Source organism: Micromys minutus, assembly GCF_963924665.1.
Source record: "Micromys minutus genome assembly, chromosome: 21".
Classification (NCBI taxonomy): Eukaryota; Metazoa; Chordata; class Mammalia; order Rodentia; family Muridae; genus Micromys; species Micromys minutus.
Window position 1 is genome coordinate 13,761,442 of NC_137956.1, and position 17,251 is coordinate 13,778,692.

At 41.5% G+C, this 17,251-nt stretch overlaps 1 protein-coding gene across 1 annotated transcript in view; it reads right to left on the reverse strand.

The window, feature by feature from the left end:
• Positions 1-17,251, reverse strand: part of IMPG1 (interphotoreceptor matrix proteoglycan 1) — a gene marked incomplete at both ends in the record, with an annotated part of 144,678 nt that overhangs the window by 116,399 nt on the left and 11,028 nt on the right. Inside the window, 3 exons of the mRNA XM_080934311.1 lie at positions 407-435; positions 699-865; positions 7,694-7,924. Of these exons, the coding sequence (XP_080790437.1) occupies positions 407-435; positions 699-865; positions 7,694-7,924 (427 nt within the window). The remainder of the gene's footprint in view (positions 1-406; positions 436-698; positions 866-7,693; positions 7,925-17,251) is intronic.

Genomic DNA, 17,251 nt, shown 5'->3' on the forward strand with positions numbered 1-17,251 from the left:
TGAGGATATAGCTCAGTGCCTCGGTAATTTAGTTTGAGAAATAATAATGCTGTACAGAATACCAATTGAAAACTCAAAATTCAGGTTACTCCCTGACCGCATTAAGTATTTTCCTGATGTGAGTAACAGTTTTCCTTACGTCCTAAAAATTAAACTTTTAATTGCTGTAGACCCTTTAAGTGAAAATATATCTGAGATACATATCACAGAGTGAGGAATTCCATCACACATCGATCTCTGTCTGGTCTATCCTCTTTCAGTCTCTGCGCTAGTTTATCTTCAGGGCAATATATGCATGCATTGTCTATCAGAAAAACCTAAACAGATCTTTGTGGCTGACAAATCGTCAAAGTCCGATAGCCTACTTGCATTCCATTGTATGATCTTTTGAAAGTCAAGTACTTACCTCCCAGGGAAGTGTCTCTGTTTTATTCTCTGAAAAAAAAAAAAAAAAGAAGAAGAAGATAAAAAGTAATTTTACCCAAAGATAATGTCAACTCAAGAGCTAAAGTCTATTTTCATTCTCTCTGCCTTCAACTGCACTTCAACCTGCCTGTGCAATATTATTTTGGAGGAATAAGATTCTTGCCTGTCTTATCAGCTATCTTTAAGTATTTTGTCAAGTAACAGTTATGCCTTAGTAACCATTTCTAAGGGGCAGGAGGGTCTGCTTCTCCTAGGGCATTGCACTGGCTTACTTGCTGAAGAAGCTCCAGGTGCTCCTGGGAGTTGCTGAAGTTTTTCCCAATGTCAAAGAGGCAGAAGGTCTCCTTCTGGCAGAGGCTGACCCAGTCTTGATATTCCTCTGTGTTCGGAACGCGATCCAGAAAGATTCGATATGCTTCCCACACGGCTTCCTGACACACTGTAACACAAAGCTGTTAGTTGTGCAAAACGGAAGGCACACAGTGTCCTAAAACAGAAAGTGTTTGCATGCTTATGCTCACACACTAATTTACAAATGCGAAGCCAGCGTTAACTGTCAACCGACAGACACAGCGCAGAACCAGAGAACATCAAGAAGGGATCGTCTGTCCACATTAGGTTGACCTGTGGGCATATGTGTATGGGGCGGGGGGTTATCTTATCTTGATTGTGTCATTGAGGTAGGAACACTTCTCCCCTCCCACCCCACGGAAATTTAATCCTCTAAAATGTTTCAGCACCTACTATGTGCTAAGAGGAAGACACTGGGCGTGAGGTATGGATGCATGGTCCTTATATTCATGTGGAGCCCTGTAATGGGGTTGGAGGAGGTCTCTTGTCGAAACATAATCTTAAATTATGTAGAAACGAGACTCAGGAATGTGCGAAGGAAATGTGGGTACACGGTGGAAAAGGAGATGCAACATTTTGTACTTCTTGAATGTGGAGAGCGGGTGTGGAGGCAGTCCCAAGATGATGCTTGGGACTCCGGCACTAGCACCAGACTTCCTCCTGCCCCCCCCTCCCCCAGATTAGCCACTCCCACCGTTCGAGCTGCAGGTGCACCCATGATGGGAGATCAGGATAATAGGACTGCGCTTGGGGGTGGGGAGAAAGGGAAAGAGAAACTGAAAGGGAAACAGAAGGAGAAACAGAAAGGAAAACAGAAAGAGAGACAGAAGGGGACAGAGAAAGATTTTCACTGGCCTGCTGTAAGGTTCCTGAATAAACCGCTTAGAGAAGAACGCTGTGTCGTCGCTCCTTTTCTGCTGGTCGGAGACGGTAGCGACACTTGAACTGAGGATGTTGGGCATGCTTTGCAGACTTTACTACTCACTTCATAGTTAAGATTCTTTTTTTCTTTATGAAAACTCTGTGTCACTTTTCCAGCTTTCACCCCCCCCCCCCCCCCCCAGTGCTGGCGATTGATGGACAGTGTCAGAGACGTGCTTAAGTACTGAACCACATCCCGGGCACTGCCTGTCTTGAAGGACAGCTTGTCAATCTATTTGTTAAAAAAATTTGATGGCTCAATAGTCACAGGGCACAGGAGAATTCACTTGACTACAGGGATGGTCTGGCTCTTGTTTTATTTCAAATGTCAATATTTACAGCTCACTGAAAGCAACATTCTCATTAATTATTTAAGCTCATAATGGAAAACTTCAGATGCCAAATGAAAAATTGTGCCGTGGCAGTACCTAGGTAAAAAAGTTAGTGTAGGAGGTTGATAAGATATGTTAGAAAATTCCATTGCCAATACCGTTTGTTTGTGTGGTTATTTATTTATTTATGTTTTATTCCTATAATCTGAGAGGGAATTGGAACTTTTGGGGAAGAGATTGACATCCTCTGATTTTCTAATGAAGACTGGCTGTGGGAGGAACAGGATGAGAGAAAACCAGTTGGGAATCTTACTCCCGAGTCTTGTGTTGCATCATCCCACCCACTCCATGTTTCCCCTCCCCCCCATGCTTTCTGTTTTATGGGGCAAAGGGGATTTCAGATCCATAAAAGCTCACCTCATATGCCAGCAGCACCTCACCGGGACCGTCAGGGCAACTGAACTTCCTGCATTAACTCACAGAGGTGATGGGGAGGGCACCCCTACTGCTCAAAGGTTTTCTCTTGAGAGATAGCACAGGCAAGCAGTGCAGGGCCCCACACAGGAAATGGGCTTGGTGGCATAACCTCTGGGCTGTCAGGTACCCATCCTGACAGCAGCACGGAGCACATGGCCCTCCATCTCCCCTGAACTCAGCAAACACACTTGGAAATTCGAAAAATGTCCAAACTCTAGTAGTTGTGGGTCAGTGTGAATACCCCTGCCCTTGCTGTCCTCCTAGCCCACATGGTCTATCTATCTTTGGGAGTATGCTTTTTACCTTTGCCCTGTCCCCTGAGTGTACCTTCTAGTTTAGTTCAACCCCTACCCAACTGCCAGAGATGCGACAATACATGAAAGACACTGTCACTGCCTTTGAGGCTTTTGTTGAGAATACCCATAAGTATCAAGGAGGCTATGATTCAATATTTCCCTCTTGTTGTCAGGGAGGTACAGCCTAGGGCTTCAGGGTTTATCTCCTTAGCTATTCCAAGTTAAGCCTAAACCAAATTTTCAGGCTTCTTAGACTTGCGTGTGTATGTGTATGTGTGTGTGTGTGTGTGTGTGTGTGTGTGTGTGTGTGTGTGCATGTGCATGTGCTCCTGTGTGTGTGTGTGACATTAGAAATGTGTGCATTACAGTATGTATGCATTGTGCATTATATGTATGGATACATATATTTCTCTCTCTCTCTCTCTCTCTCTCTCTCTCTCTCTCTCTCGTGTGTGTGTGTGTGTGTGTGTGTGTATGTGTGTGTGTGATAGCCCAAGGACATATCAAGACAGATAGTGGTGATCTGCTATACAGAGAAACTGAGGCTGAATTTTGTTTGTAGAGTCCATGTCTTCCTTTGCCTCCCTCTCCCCTTGTTGGACTTTTTTTCATAGGCATCAATACTCGCTTTACATCAAGACCCTGAGAAGAGAATCATTTATTCTCGAAGCAAGGGAGGTTGCTTCAAGATTTATCTGCCAGAGGCATTGCAGTTTGTAAGGAGTGTCATAGTAAGAGTGAAACTTGTGCTGTTTAATTGTGATTATCAACTTGAATGTTTCCCACCTTCTAAAGGAAGAAGTAAAAATATCACTGTCTGCAGATGACATGATAGTATATGTAAGTGACCCCCAAAATTCCATCAGAGAACTTCTACAGCTGATAAACAAGTCCAGCAAAGTGGCTGGATATAAAATTAACTCAAACAAATCAGTAGCCTTCCCCTACTCAAAGGACAAACATGTGGAGAAAGAAATTAGGGAAAAGATACCCTTCACAATAGTCACAAACAATATGAAATACCTTGGTGTGACTCTAACTAAGCAAGTGAAGGACCTGTATGATAGGAACTTCAATCCTCTAAAAAAGGAAATCGAGGAAGATCTCAGAAAATGGAAAGATCTCCCATGCTCATGGATTTGAAGGATCAACATTATAAAAATGGCCATCTTACCAAAAGCAATCTACAGATTCAATGCAATCCCCATCAAAATTCCAACCCAATTCTTCATAGAGTTGGAAAAAGCAATGTGCAATTTCATCTGGAATAACAAAAGATCTAGAATAGCAAAATCCATCCTCAACAACAAGAAAACATCTGTGGGAATCACCATCCTTGACCTTCAGCTATATCACAAGGCAAATCATTATGCTTAATCTTTACACACCAAGAAAACTTTGACTATTTCCAGGCTACATTTTGTTTTACATCTACTTTATGCTCATTGTAACTAGTAAGATTTTAATGCACACTATCAAACCTTTAATAAAATCAAGTACTGACAAAAAAGTATTCATATACTTTTATGCAAAAATGCTTTTAAAATCTGTACATTTATCTCTGTTTTTTAAAATAAAGTTTTTCAATTAAAAAAAAGAAAGTTTCTTACCATGAAAGCCTACTGGTAGGCATGTCTGTGAGGTTTTCTAAACTTGCCTGAGCTGGGAGACTTCCGGCAATGTGGGTAGCCCCATTTCATATGCTCCTGTCCTGGGCTGTGTGAAAGGGTAGAATGGGAGCAGAGAGAGCTATTTTTTCTGCTTCCTGAGTATGAGGGTAGGATGGCCAGGTACCTCCTGCTCCCACTGCAATATCTTCCCTGCAGCAGTGGACTGTAACTTCCAAGAGCCAATCACCCTTTCTACCTTACATTGTCAGGTGTTTTATCGCAGTGGCAATAACAGCAACTGACCAGAACAAGAACCAGTAGATTTTCCTTATATTCTTTTTGACAGATGTGTGTGTGTGTGTGTGTGTGTGTGTGTGTGTGTGTGTACGTGTGGAAGTCAGAGGACAATTTGTGGCAGTCAGATCTATTCTCTCTTACCTCATGGGTTCTGGGGACTCAAATCACATCTTCAGGGTTAGGGACAAATCCTTTTGGATGCTGAGCTATCTCAAAAGCCCAAAAGGTGGATTGATATTTGGACTGAGAAAGAGCAAAGAGGAGGATTTGGGTTACAGCCTGGTGGGGTATGGGAGTCTGGGTATCTTTGAGGGAGCATCACTAGAGACTGTCAGAAACCAACTTTCATTGCTTGTGTTTCTGCTTTGGTACAGCATTGTAATGATTCCACACAAGGCTCCACACATTTCACTGTTGGAGCTCTAAGCTTGGGGGTTGAGGGACGAATAAATGGTTTACCATTTCTATTTGATGTCCTAATGGGGAGCTTTCTCCCTTGAGTCTGTTGGAGGATGTCAGGTCATTTTGTAAAGACAGTCATGAGAATAGTAAGTGGGTCAGTCCGTCAAAGGAGCCCAGCTTTGTGGCTAGCTCTTATTTCTTGTTTCTTTATGAACCAGATTTTCAGGCTTAAGAAACACACACTGATGAATAGTAAAAATTCATATCACCCAGAAGTAACTGTAAAGATAATGGACTGTCATTTGCTGTGGAGAGAAAACCAGTGTTTTGCTCTGTTCAGGGAAACATGAATGAACGAGGCAAGTCTGATCAACAATAAAGGGCTATGAAATAAATTCAGGGCTCAAAATTTGGCCATTCAATAGTGTGTTCCAAATGCCTCTGGGGAATCACATATGTCAGTGTTGCTAATAGTAAGATTTTACATGAAAAAGTAAGCAGTAATGTGTGTGTGTGTGTGTGTGTGTGTGTGTGTGTGTGCATGCATGTCCATTAACAAACTTTATATAACTTGCTGGCATTGTTATCTGATCAACCTGTGGGCACACTCAGCATAAATAATTCACACATCATGGTCTTTTCCTTGCATTGCTGATGAATGGGGTCCTTGCTTTCCATGTCCCTCAGCAAATATTTTACTGAAAAACTTCTGTGGAGAATGTACTAAGACCTCAGAGTGTTCATACAGGGCATTTCACTACTACAATTAGGGTTTTCCTTTTGAGTGTGATACAGTAATTTCCAATAACCTACGGCTGAGACTTCTGTCAGAAAGCACATAGCCCTTTACTTTCACATACAATTAGACATATAAGAACCCAGTGAAAACTCTTTAGATGACTCGAACCCAAGCGCCCCCTACAGGTAAGTATAGGCATGCAAGAGGATCTCTGGAAATCAAGTTCACACGTATGTTCTCAGTTCAAACAAAGCAAACCTCATCACAGGCTGGCATAAACTAGTTGCTCCTGCAAACCAGTTTTTAACAGAGAAGGAGGATACATACTTTGGCACAGACACTAACAACATATCTGGTGTCAGAAAGGTGGGAAAATGCCAATCCTCTCTACTTTCATATGCAAAATGAACTTAGTCCAGAGAGACAAGATGCTCACCATCCCTTGGAACTATTTAGAGGGCAGAATACCAGCTACAAATATGGTTTTTTTTTCCACTTAAAGGATTTTTCTCTTAAAGTCATGTGGATTCTCAGTCCATGTTAAGTAAGCTAATGGAGCAGGATATCTGCTGGAAGCTGTCGCTGATTCAATTCCTTAATGATTTCCAGGAATGCAAGGCATTCTGCAATATTGTCTTTGTAAAAACTGTGATGTGCCTTAGATCAAAGGTGCAGCAGCCCCCTGTATACTCTGGAAGCCATCTGTAATTCGTGTCTCCTATGTACCTCAACCTGCCCCGAAGTTTCCAAGCTTCCAAATGTTTCCTTCCTTCCTCCCTCCCTCCCTCCCTCCCTCCCTCCCTCCCTTCCTTCCTTCCTTCCTTCCTTCCTTCCTTCCTTCCTTCCTTCCTTCTTCCCTCCCTCCCTCCCTTTCTCCCTCTCTCTTTTTCTCCCCCCACCAGAATTAAATAAACTTATTAGTGAAGGAGAAAAGATCTAGATTGTAATGTTGCTTTTGAAAAAAATTCCTAATTTACAAATCAGCTTGCTAAGCTTCTTGATGTTGCAACTATTCTAGGCTTTTTACTTCAGAAGAACAGGAGCACTTTCATGGAGGTAATGGGAGGGGGAGGGGGGATGGGACTATGGGAAAAGGATAGCATCTGAAATGTTAATGTAGAGAATTTCCAATAAAAAGTTTTTGGGGAAAAAAAAGAGATATTAAAAAACCAAACCAAACCAAACCAAACCAAAAAATGAACCATGTGTCTTAGGGTTTTTACAGCTGTGAACAGACACCATGACCAAGGCAACTCTTATAAGGACAACATTTAATTGGGGCTGGCTTACAGAATTAGAGGTCTAGTCCAGTATCATCAAAGTGGGAACATGGCAGCATCCAGGCAGGAATGGTGCAGGAGGAGCTGAGGGTTCTATATCTTCATCTGAAGGCTGCTACCAGAATACTCACTTCCAGGCAGCTAGGATGAGGGTCTTAAGTCCACGCCCACAGTGACACACCTACTGCAACAAGGTCACACCTACTCCAACAGGCCACACCTTCTAATATAGAGCGCCACTCCACTCCCTGAGCATATACAAGCCACCACACCAAGTAAAACCTGTATATCAAGGACTTTTTATTTATTTATTTATTTTGATGATTTTCCTGGGCTCTAATGGTTCCATGTAGCATAAAAAAATATTTTAAATCACAAGAGCTCAGAATGCCGCCCTTCTGTATATTGTGGCCCATTATTTCATCGGGTTAGTGGGCTGATGTCTACAGCTCCCATGGATGAGTGAGAGACCGAGAATCGTTAGGGCTCAAGAACATCTCTGGGTGTGTAGGTTAGAGAAGATAAAGAGAACAAAGGCCTGGGCTCCCACTGCTGTCCTTACCTCTCAGTCTATAATATTCTTGAAGGCTTTCTAAAATCTGCCTCAAGGATTCCCGTGGACAGATGTTAACAGCTGGGAAAAATGTTGATCTTTTGTTTCGAAGCTTTGCCAAATCGAACATTTGTTTCATGATGGACACTTTGAGCATGGTTGAAGTACTTTCAGTTGTTTCAATTCTTGGGGCTTTGTCTATGTTTTTAATTTCAGAATTGTATATTTTAATAGAGGTATCTGTAAGAGAAAAATTGATTTCATGATGAATATATATAATGTAATATATATATTCAAGTGCACATGTGTCATATGTGGACAGCGAAATAAACAGAAACAAACAGAAGCCCTCTGGTTTACAACATTTCTATTTTGGTACAGTTGACAACTATAATCCCCAAATGGCAAAGCAGTTTCAGAAATAAGAGAAGAGGATAATGAACAAGGAATATATATATACCTTGCCAAATATCAATACCCTGTCCCACACATCTCTTTGAAAATCCCTCCCTCCTCATCTGCCTGTCAGGAGACACAATAATTAACCGTGGGGAAAGATGAGGCACTGTGGTACCCGGAGATGTAGTCTCAGTGAGGAAGCAGAATGCTTCTAAAAACCACAGAGCAAACCGCAATGTCAAAACCTTCCTGCTTTTACTCGGCAGTCCTAGGGTTTGGGGACCTCAGGGTTTAGAGGGAATAATCTGGCTGAGAGTATGCTGGGGGCACGAGAGCGCTCTTAGTATTCACACAGGAAGCCTGACATTCTGTGAGAGGCAGAAAAGGGGGCCTGAGGGAAGGGCAGGGAGGGGAGTGGCGGAGAGAATACAGGTGCAGAAGCAGAAGCCCGCCATTGTGGGAACAGCCCGGCGCATCTGCTCCCTCGCCACATTTATGTTTTTTTTCTTTTTCTCTAAAAAAATAGCTCAGACTTGTCTTTTTTTATTGTGTTATTTTCACAGAGCCGTTTCTATGTAGACGTTATGGAATTTTAGAAATTTCATAGAAGTATAGAAAACCTGTCATCCTTCCCAGTTGATCACTCAGGAGGGTTCCGAGGCACACGGGTAGGAGCACCTTCTGACCCACCTCGCTTTGCCTCCTGCCTTTCTCTCATGCTACCAATCAGAGAGAAGCATGGCATTTGTTACTGGTGGGTACACAGGGTGCTACCTTATTTTGCAAAGTGTTCACATTAAACTTTCCACATGAATGCTATGGGGATTTTTCTTTTTCTTTTTTCTTTTTTAACAACAGCAGTAACATTGAGTTTATTTCATTTGTCCCTCAACAGGTCATTATTAAGATGAAGAAACTCCTAAAAACACGTCATCAGCCAAAACAATTCAGACACACCAAAAGAACACAGTGTACCATTCTAGTCCCGAGGAACTTCCTCAGTTTAAACAGTGGTCAAGAACACTGGATATCTGGGCCCGTGGCAAGGAAAAGAGATCCTTTGGTAGACGCATATGTGAGTATTGGGGGAGGGGTGGAGCCCATATTTGCCAAAAATGCACAATTGGTGGAGTGCATTGTACTTAAAAAAAAAAATGTATCTCATGGCTCAGCAGTTAAGAACATCCGCTGTTCTTAGAGGAGACTCAGGTTCTAGCATATATTGGTTGCTCACAGTTGTCTCTAATTTCAGTTCCCCATTATCCAATGCCCTCTTTTTGCCTTCCCTGGCAACAAACATTCGTGGTGCCCATATATATGTTAACCCAAATGCTCAAACACACAAAATAAAAGTGAATTACTTAAAAAATTATATCTTCACACACACACAAAAAGAAAGGAATATGGAAAGCTAGGCATACTGTGAGCTGTTCGCTGACTGAGGTGCCTGATGTGGCTTACAGAGACAACTGGTTGTGTTAAGGGAGCACTTCTACCTGACATCTTTTAAACCCAGTTACAGAGGAGAGAACCCAGCAGAAGGCCAGGCAGTGAGGAGCAGTTCAAATGCCACAGCATTTAAGTCCTTCCTTTGTAACTGGGGTGAAGAGGCTCCATGAGTATCCCATGGTGTTTTGAGGAGTCTCGAAGAGCTTCTGTGGTGTTGGTCAGTGGTTTTTAGGAAAGACTCTTTAGGGAAGGAAGGTGTGTAAACATTGATTGGCTTATCCAACCACACACTAGAATCAGCCCATAATTCCTGGGAAAAGCACACAGGATCATGGTCCCTGAAAACCCTCAGGCAATTCCATGTTGCGCTGTTTCAGGTTCTATACGGGTGCTTCCATCTGGAGTGAGGATAATCGTGAAGATCTGGTTTCCACAAGCAGGAGGTTCCCAGTATACCCAGGGGAAGCTGTTCCTGGTGAAAACGGAGCTTTGCCTGGGACTCTGAGCTCTGCGCTTACCTTGTGAACTTCCCCCATAGGCTTGGCCCCAGTACTCTGTCTGATGGTTGTTAGCAGCAATGGGAATAACATTCTCCCCTTGCTTGTGCTGAGGATTAGCTTTCCTCTTAAGGTAGTCTGAGATAGGTCGTGTTTCTATATCAAGACTAGTTGTCAAGAGATGTGCTACTGACTGTTGCTAAGGAATCGTAGGGGAGGGGCCTGGACCTGCTCAGTATTTCTGTGATATACTCAGCAAGCCTGAGTCAAACATGGCATAGTGGAAGGGGATCAATCAATGCTCGGGCACCAGAAAAGCAACCCTAACATTTGGTTTGGGGAATAGTCTTGTAATGTAATAGGTGGTGTTTGTGTCTTCATTTCGGTATCTAATATCAGAAACCCAGGGCACTGCTTGTGTCATGGAGCATAATATAGTCATTAAAAAGAACAATTAAAAATCTCTTTTGAATGAAAATGAAAAGTACAGAAAGGAGATGTTTTATGCATAAAATATGTTTCAGTAGAACCAGAATTTACAAGCAATTTTAATGGAACCGATTAGGACTGTGGGATATCAAAGAGCATTAGTGTGGCCTCTGGCCCGGGAGTGGCTGGGGAAGCTGACACTCTCTGTAGGTTTTGACACTGAAGAAAACCACAGGACCTTTGGGCCTCCCCTGCTTCCCACACTGAGGCAGGAACATCTCCTGTAGCTCAGGCTATCCTAATACTTATACTCATTCTTCCTCAGCCTCCAGAGCACCAAGACCATAGGTATTTGCTACCATTCCAGACCTACACTCATTTCCCCTCTGTACCCCCAGAAGGTACAGGCATATTTTTTTGTATTCTTTTTATGTACTCTTTTTTTTTGCTAATGTTTCCTCTCCATTGTTGGCTTTGATTAAATTTTACTGAGAATTAACAGAAAGTGAGGAAAGTCTTACCTCTCCCACCTTTGCATCTGCTTCAGCTTATTCTTCTATGCACATGACCATGCACCTATTCTTTCTGCTATTCATCCTCTTTCTTAATACTGTGCTGTCTCCAACTGCTGACTGTTTTGATGTATACTTATATCTTACACTGTTTCTGTGTACACTCTTTTCACAACAAAACAGGTCTTATTATATAAGTGAGGCTTCTAAAATCCACTTGTACCTCTCTCTCTCTGTCTCTCTGTCTCTCTTTCTCTCTCTCTTTCTCTGTATCTGTCTCTCTCTCTGTCTCCCCCCAATTGCTTTTATCCTTATATTGCAAACCACTCACGAATGTACTGCACCATCTGTCCTCTGTTTGCTCAAGGGACATCTCACCAAAGGTGCTGCTATCTCCGGGATACAACAGTTCTAACTGTGGGCAGTGTTGCTGACGGCAAAGATGACCAATGGATGTTTGAAACCTTTGGTAGAATCATACTGTAAACATACTGCACTTTCTACATATAAAGTTAACAATCTTTAACCATAACTATTAATCACTCATATAAAGGGACTCTCAGCCTCTCAGCTTTGTCACTGAGGAGTGATAACAGAAGTAGGAAGAATTTCTCTCTCTTTCATGATAGTTTCTTGCATAGATCCATTTTTCTTATATGTGGAGGTCACAACCATCATATCTTATGATTGCTTTTTTCTTTCCTTATGTCAAGATCTCTTCCTTTGCTGCCCAGTGAAGGCACTTCCTCACTTTCTTTGACTCGTGTGAGTTAACAGCATGACCACACTTGTATTTTGGGGGCCATTATTAAGTGAGTTAAGTTCTACATGACCATGCACACTGGAATACTGTAACAATAAGTTTGATAACTAGATGGGCACTGATTGGAGGGTAGGAAATGCACATGTGCATGCGCAAGAGTGTGTGCTCACATGGCATACCCCCTTCCACACACAGTGTGGGTACTCTTGATGAACAGATGCTTGACATCCTTGGCAGAATAGAACAGGATAGAATGAGGTTCCATCATGCGCAGGAATGAAGAGTTTGCAGTTGTATCTGGAGCTCTGCATTTAACAGTTTGAACACGGTGAGCTGACTGAAAGAGAACTGGAAATCTTGGAAGGGAAAACCATGAATTTGGAGGACTAGGGCATGCAGACAAAGTGTGATGAAGCACAGCCCCCATGATCACTTCAAATAGTTGGCTAGTGATTGTTTGTGGGAGAAGATTTAGCATGGGAAGAATGGGCTCTGCTTGGGTTGGCAGATGCTCATGAGACAACCAATGGAAAAAGTTAGGGTGGGAAAAAAGGAGAATGGCATATTCATGGGCAGGTAATCTCCTAGATGAGTAAGGAAGATAATCAACATGGACTCTTTCACTGCAGAGGGCTTTTCTTTCCCCCAGCCACTCTGTTAACTGGATTAGTTGTTAGTTGGAGAATCTGTTAATTATCCAGATTCTTCAGACCAGAGGAGCTATAGCATACTAGGAGGATTGCAAATATATAAAAAGATAAACAATCGATGATTATAAAGTGACTTTAAACATTACTTTATTGTAGGGACTCTTAATCTTTCCTTTCTTTTTTATAATTTGGTTCAAGTTGGCATAAGCACGTCTACTTGCCAATGTAAAGAAAATTCTGCAATGAAGGGTATCTTTTCCTAAGCAGAACTTAGGTGGATGCCATGTGCCTCAAGGAGCTCATGATAACCTATAGAATAGCCTCTTCATTGATCATATATCACACACACACACACACACACACACACACAAAGGGGTTCAATAGTGCAAGTGATTGTGAGAAGTATTGTTTTTCCTATTACCAATCTGGATTGAACTGCCTCAGGAAGTCTACTAGCTAATATGAAGGCCTGTGTGCCACTCCTTACCAAACTTTTAGAGGCATGTTTTCAGCTGCCCACTCCTCCAGGCTTCTACAAAGGCTTGTTTTACACACACACTGACAGCAGCAGGCACAGGAGTAGTGGAATGGGGGTCTTTCTTTGCAGCTACTTGGCAGTGAAAACAGCAGCCATTTGCACTTAGCAAACCCATTATGTTTTCCTGGGGGAAAAAGCTTCAGTGTTTTAATGAATAAACTAATGGGAGCTGAGATAAAATTTACTGGAATTTATACAGAACACTGTCTTCATTTGAAGAACAGAACTCTACAGAGACAAAGTGGCTGTTATTTCAGGCCTAAACCACCAATGGGAAGTTTTTATAAATTATGCCACTAAAAGGAGTGAGGGGCTTTGGTCTTTACAAAAATTACAGACTTGTTTGTAGTCCATTTTATCTAGGTCGTCTCCCAAAATTGGTAGATTTTCAATTGCATAATTGAATTTCCAAAGAGCAGAGGCAGTTAAATACATGTCATGTTCAATGTACTTGAATATGTACCATCACATCAGACAGGTCTCTCAACACTTTCTTTGGTGCTATTTGTGAAAAGCATGAATGTTAAACATTGTATTCTGGATGCTTATGTGGAGAATGCAGGTGTCTACAAATTATGGTGTCCTCTGTTCTCCCATATCTAGTTTCCAATTCCCCAACACGATGCCGTTCCTATTCTGCCACCCGGATGACAAAATATATAGGAACCAATGATGTAATGAAGGGATGATAGAAGTTAAGAAAGCACCTAGTTATTTCTTTGAATGAATTATGCTGTGACTAAGCATTTACAGCTGTCAGCATGAAGGCGGATTATCAATGATGCTCAGTATAGATGCTATCTTAATTCCCTGTCTGAAACTTGGGCAAGTGTCATGGCAACCTTTCTCACTGTTAAAACTGACATTTCAGTAATAGCACTTCCTACTGACTCTCCTCCAAAGAATTAGAGGGATTGCATCATCTCCTTCTTTATTATAAAACTAGGTTTATCTACTAACTTGCTGTGTCAGAGGAGAAGGGGTCAGCATCTCGGGAGACAATGATTTTCTGCCCGTACATGCACATGTCTCAGGCCTGTTTTACCCTCCCCCCACCACTTGAACACAGTGTAGCAGTTCTATAACTGAGATGCTGGGAATTCTGAGGCCAAGGGTCCTGCAATCATACCATGTTGCTAATTGGGCAAGGACAGAACTGAAGTTGGAGGAAGTGATCAGTATTAAAAAGATAGGTAGTTTCTTTCTTGTGTCTAGACGGGGTGAGACTTTGTCTGGGTTGACTCATCAGTGGTTTGTCTGATTTAGTGTCTAGAAATGAAGGAGAAGAAGTTTCAAAGGTTTATGTTACAAATGTACCCAGAACAGAATGGGTGAGAACCCCCCAAGCCCCTTAGTAGGGCAAGTATGGAGAAGGGGAGGTGTGTTCTCAAAGATAATTGACCCCTCTAAGCCCTGAAAAAGGATAAAATCACACCAGAGCAGCTTGTTTTAGAGGGTGGTGACAGGGAGAGCCACATAGCTGGCTTCCTCAGAGGTCTTCGATAATGTGACCTTTGGCTGATGTCCCCTTACACCCAGCTTCCAGCTCAAGGCACTGGAGCACACATCTAGGAACCAGGAACGCTCTTGCCTCTCCAGCAAGGGCATATGCATTATAACAGAAGGCAGTTCTGTGCTGAAAGTGGGAAAGTAAACCAACCCCATATCCTCATCATTTTTTTTTTTTTTTTTTACAGAGTGATTGTTAAGTTTACTCAAGTGTTTTAGAAAATACTCTAAGACACTAGGGTTTAAAATGGATTTTTTTCACATGAATACTTAATTAAACAGAATTATTCTTTTCCTTTGCATACGAGCCAGTATGGAAGGCTGAAGAGCTGGATGTCACCATAAACTACAGCTAATTGTACACACTTTATTTTGAAAAGTGGTGAAAGGAGTTAGTTTAATGCTGGTCCTGAGCTGAAGTAAGCAGAGAAGTCAAAATGAGGATAGGAATGTGGTAAAATTGCTAGCTAGCTGAGAAAACATTGCATATATCACTGTCCAGTTTTTAGGAGCGGACTGTAGGAATTCAGGGATTCTTGTAGCAGCTGGACCTTTAACATTCTTCAAACTCATATGGACAAAAGTGATTCCATCAGTGAATTTACAATAGTATCAAAGATGAGCAGCCTGGGCCAACAGTGGCTGCAGACATTAGGAAGGAGACTCAGCAAATGGGAATAACAGAGAGAAATGTGAAATTTCTGTCTTTGCTCATAATTACTTCTGTTAATCATGACAAAGAACACAACTAGCTAATTATTCAAATATATATTCTTTTTATTATCTCTTTAGATTTCTTATCTAAGGCATCTATTAGTGGGTTTCTAGGAAGTGGCTAAGGGTCACCCAATAAGCTTAAAAGATCACTTCAAATTGATTCTCCTTGAAACACTCATAGACTTTTTGACTTAGATACTGGAGATGAAATCACCAACATTGCAAGCCCCTATTTTGGAGAAATATCTGTCATCAAGTTTTCTGACACTATATAATGGGTGCAGTGTCAGAAAAGGAAATACTCGAGGGCAGTTGGAGAAGGGAAAATCCATAATCAAACTAAATTGCTTGAAAATTTTTTTTTCTGAATAATAAAAAGAAAAAGAAAAAATATTGTATTTTCTGAATTAAAATAAAAAAAGAAAGGCAGAATATAGGGCTCTAACATGACGTCATCAGCTGGACTGCTGAGATCAGCTTTGGTTTTTCTCAAAGGATATAAACAAAGGTCTTGCAGCCAACAGGAAGTGGGTTCATTCTAGCTCTATTTCTGCTCTTTGGTCCCCAGGTGGAAGAAGGTGATGCTGAATGGGAGAAGCTGTCAGAAGTCTTAGTAGTGAGTCAGACTTGGGGAGAATGAGTGAGATGGACAGACAGAGTGCTCAGAAAAGCTCTCCTTGCCATCAAAGCTCTCACCAGGCTGCTATGTCTGCATGCAGATGACATCTAACGTGACCACCATAGCTTGTACTATATGCTCTTTTTTCCCAGACCAGTATACGTAGAAGCTGAAGTCTTCAGAGTATCCTGTTTTAATCTACCTATCATCAGAGAGAGGCTGTATTCAAAGTTGTGGGAATTGTCTTAAAAAAACTTCTTTATTGAATATTCTCTGTATTTACATTTCAAATGTTATCCCCTTACCCTCTCTCATTCCCCCTCTCCCACCCATTACTTTCTTGAAGGTGCTCCTCCTCCCAATCACCCTTTCCCTCTCCACCTCAGCAACTTGACATTCCCCTACACTGGGAAGACACACTTTCACTAGACCAAAGTCCTCTCCTCTCATTGATGCCAGACAATGCCATCCTCTGCTATGTATGCAGCTGGAGCCACGGGTCTCTCCATGTGTGTTCGTTGGTTGGTGTTTTAGTCTGGAGAGTTTGGTTGGTCGATAATGTTGTTCTTCCCACGGGGTTGCAAACCCTTTCAGCTCACAATGACTTCATGAAATTCTTAGGCAAATGGGACTAGAAGCTATCATCCTGAGTGAGGTAACCCAGTCACAAAACAGCACACACGGTATGCACTCACTGATAAGCCATTTTCAATAGCATGTAAGGAATTTAAAAAACTAAACCATTAAATATTTCATAGTGGTGTGTAAAAGGGATGTTTAGAAAGATAGAAACCACACGAAATCTTACGGAAATCATCAACTATTTATCTAGCCATACTCCAATGCAGATCATTCTCCAATTATGATGGAAGGCATCTTTTATACCTAATTCTTGAGGAACTCATTTGGAGACATAGTCATAACTTCATGGAATCATCAAACAGACTATCTTTTAGTAAATGAGAAGAGGAAATTAATCTGTCCTGTAACCTCAAACCTGTTAGAGTCTCTTGCTATGCCACTGATAATTGGATACTAGCCCCCGGGAAGCTCTGAATACCCAAAGAAACAACTCACAGACCATATAAAGCTCAAAAAGAAGGAAGGCCAAAATGTGGAAACCTCAGTCCTTCTTAGAAAAAAAAATAAGTGTATAGCACCCTCTCAGAGTGTGTTACACCTAGATCTTAAATTATTAATAATTTAAGAGTTAAGAATGCAGCCTTGTGGCAACTCTTGGTATTTAAAAATCATTATGTTTAATCTTTACACACCAAGAAAACTTTTACTATTTCCATGTTACATTTTGTTTTACATGTACTTTATGCTCATAGTAACTAGTAAGTTTTCAATGCATACTATCAAACCTTTAAAAAAATTAAATGCTGACAAAAAACCATATTCATATAGTTTTATACAAAAATGCTTTTAAAATCAGTATTATCTCTTTTTTAAAAATAAACTTGTTTAATTAAAAAAGAAACT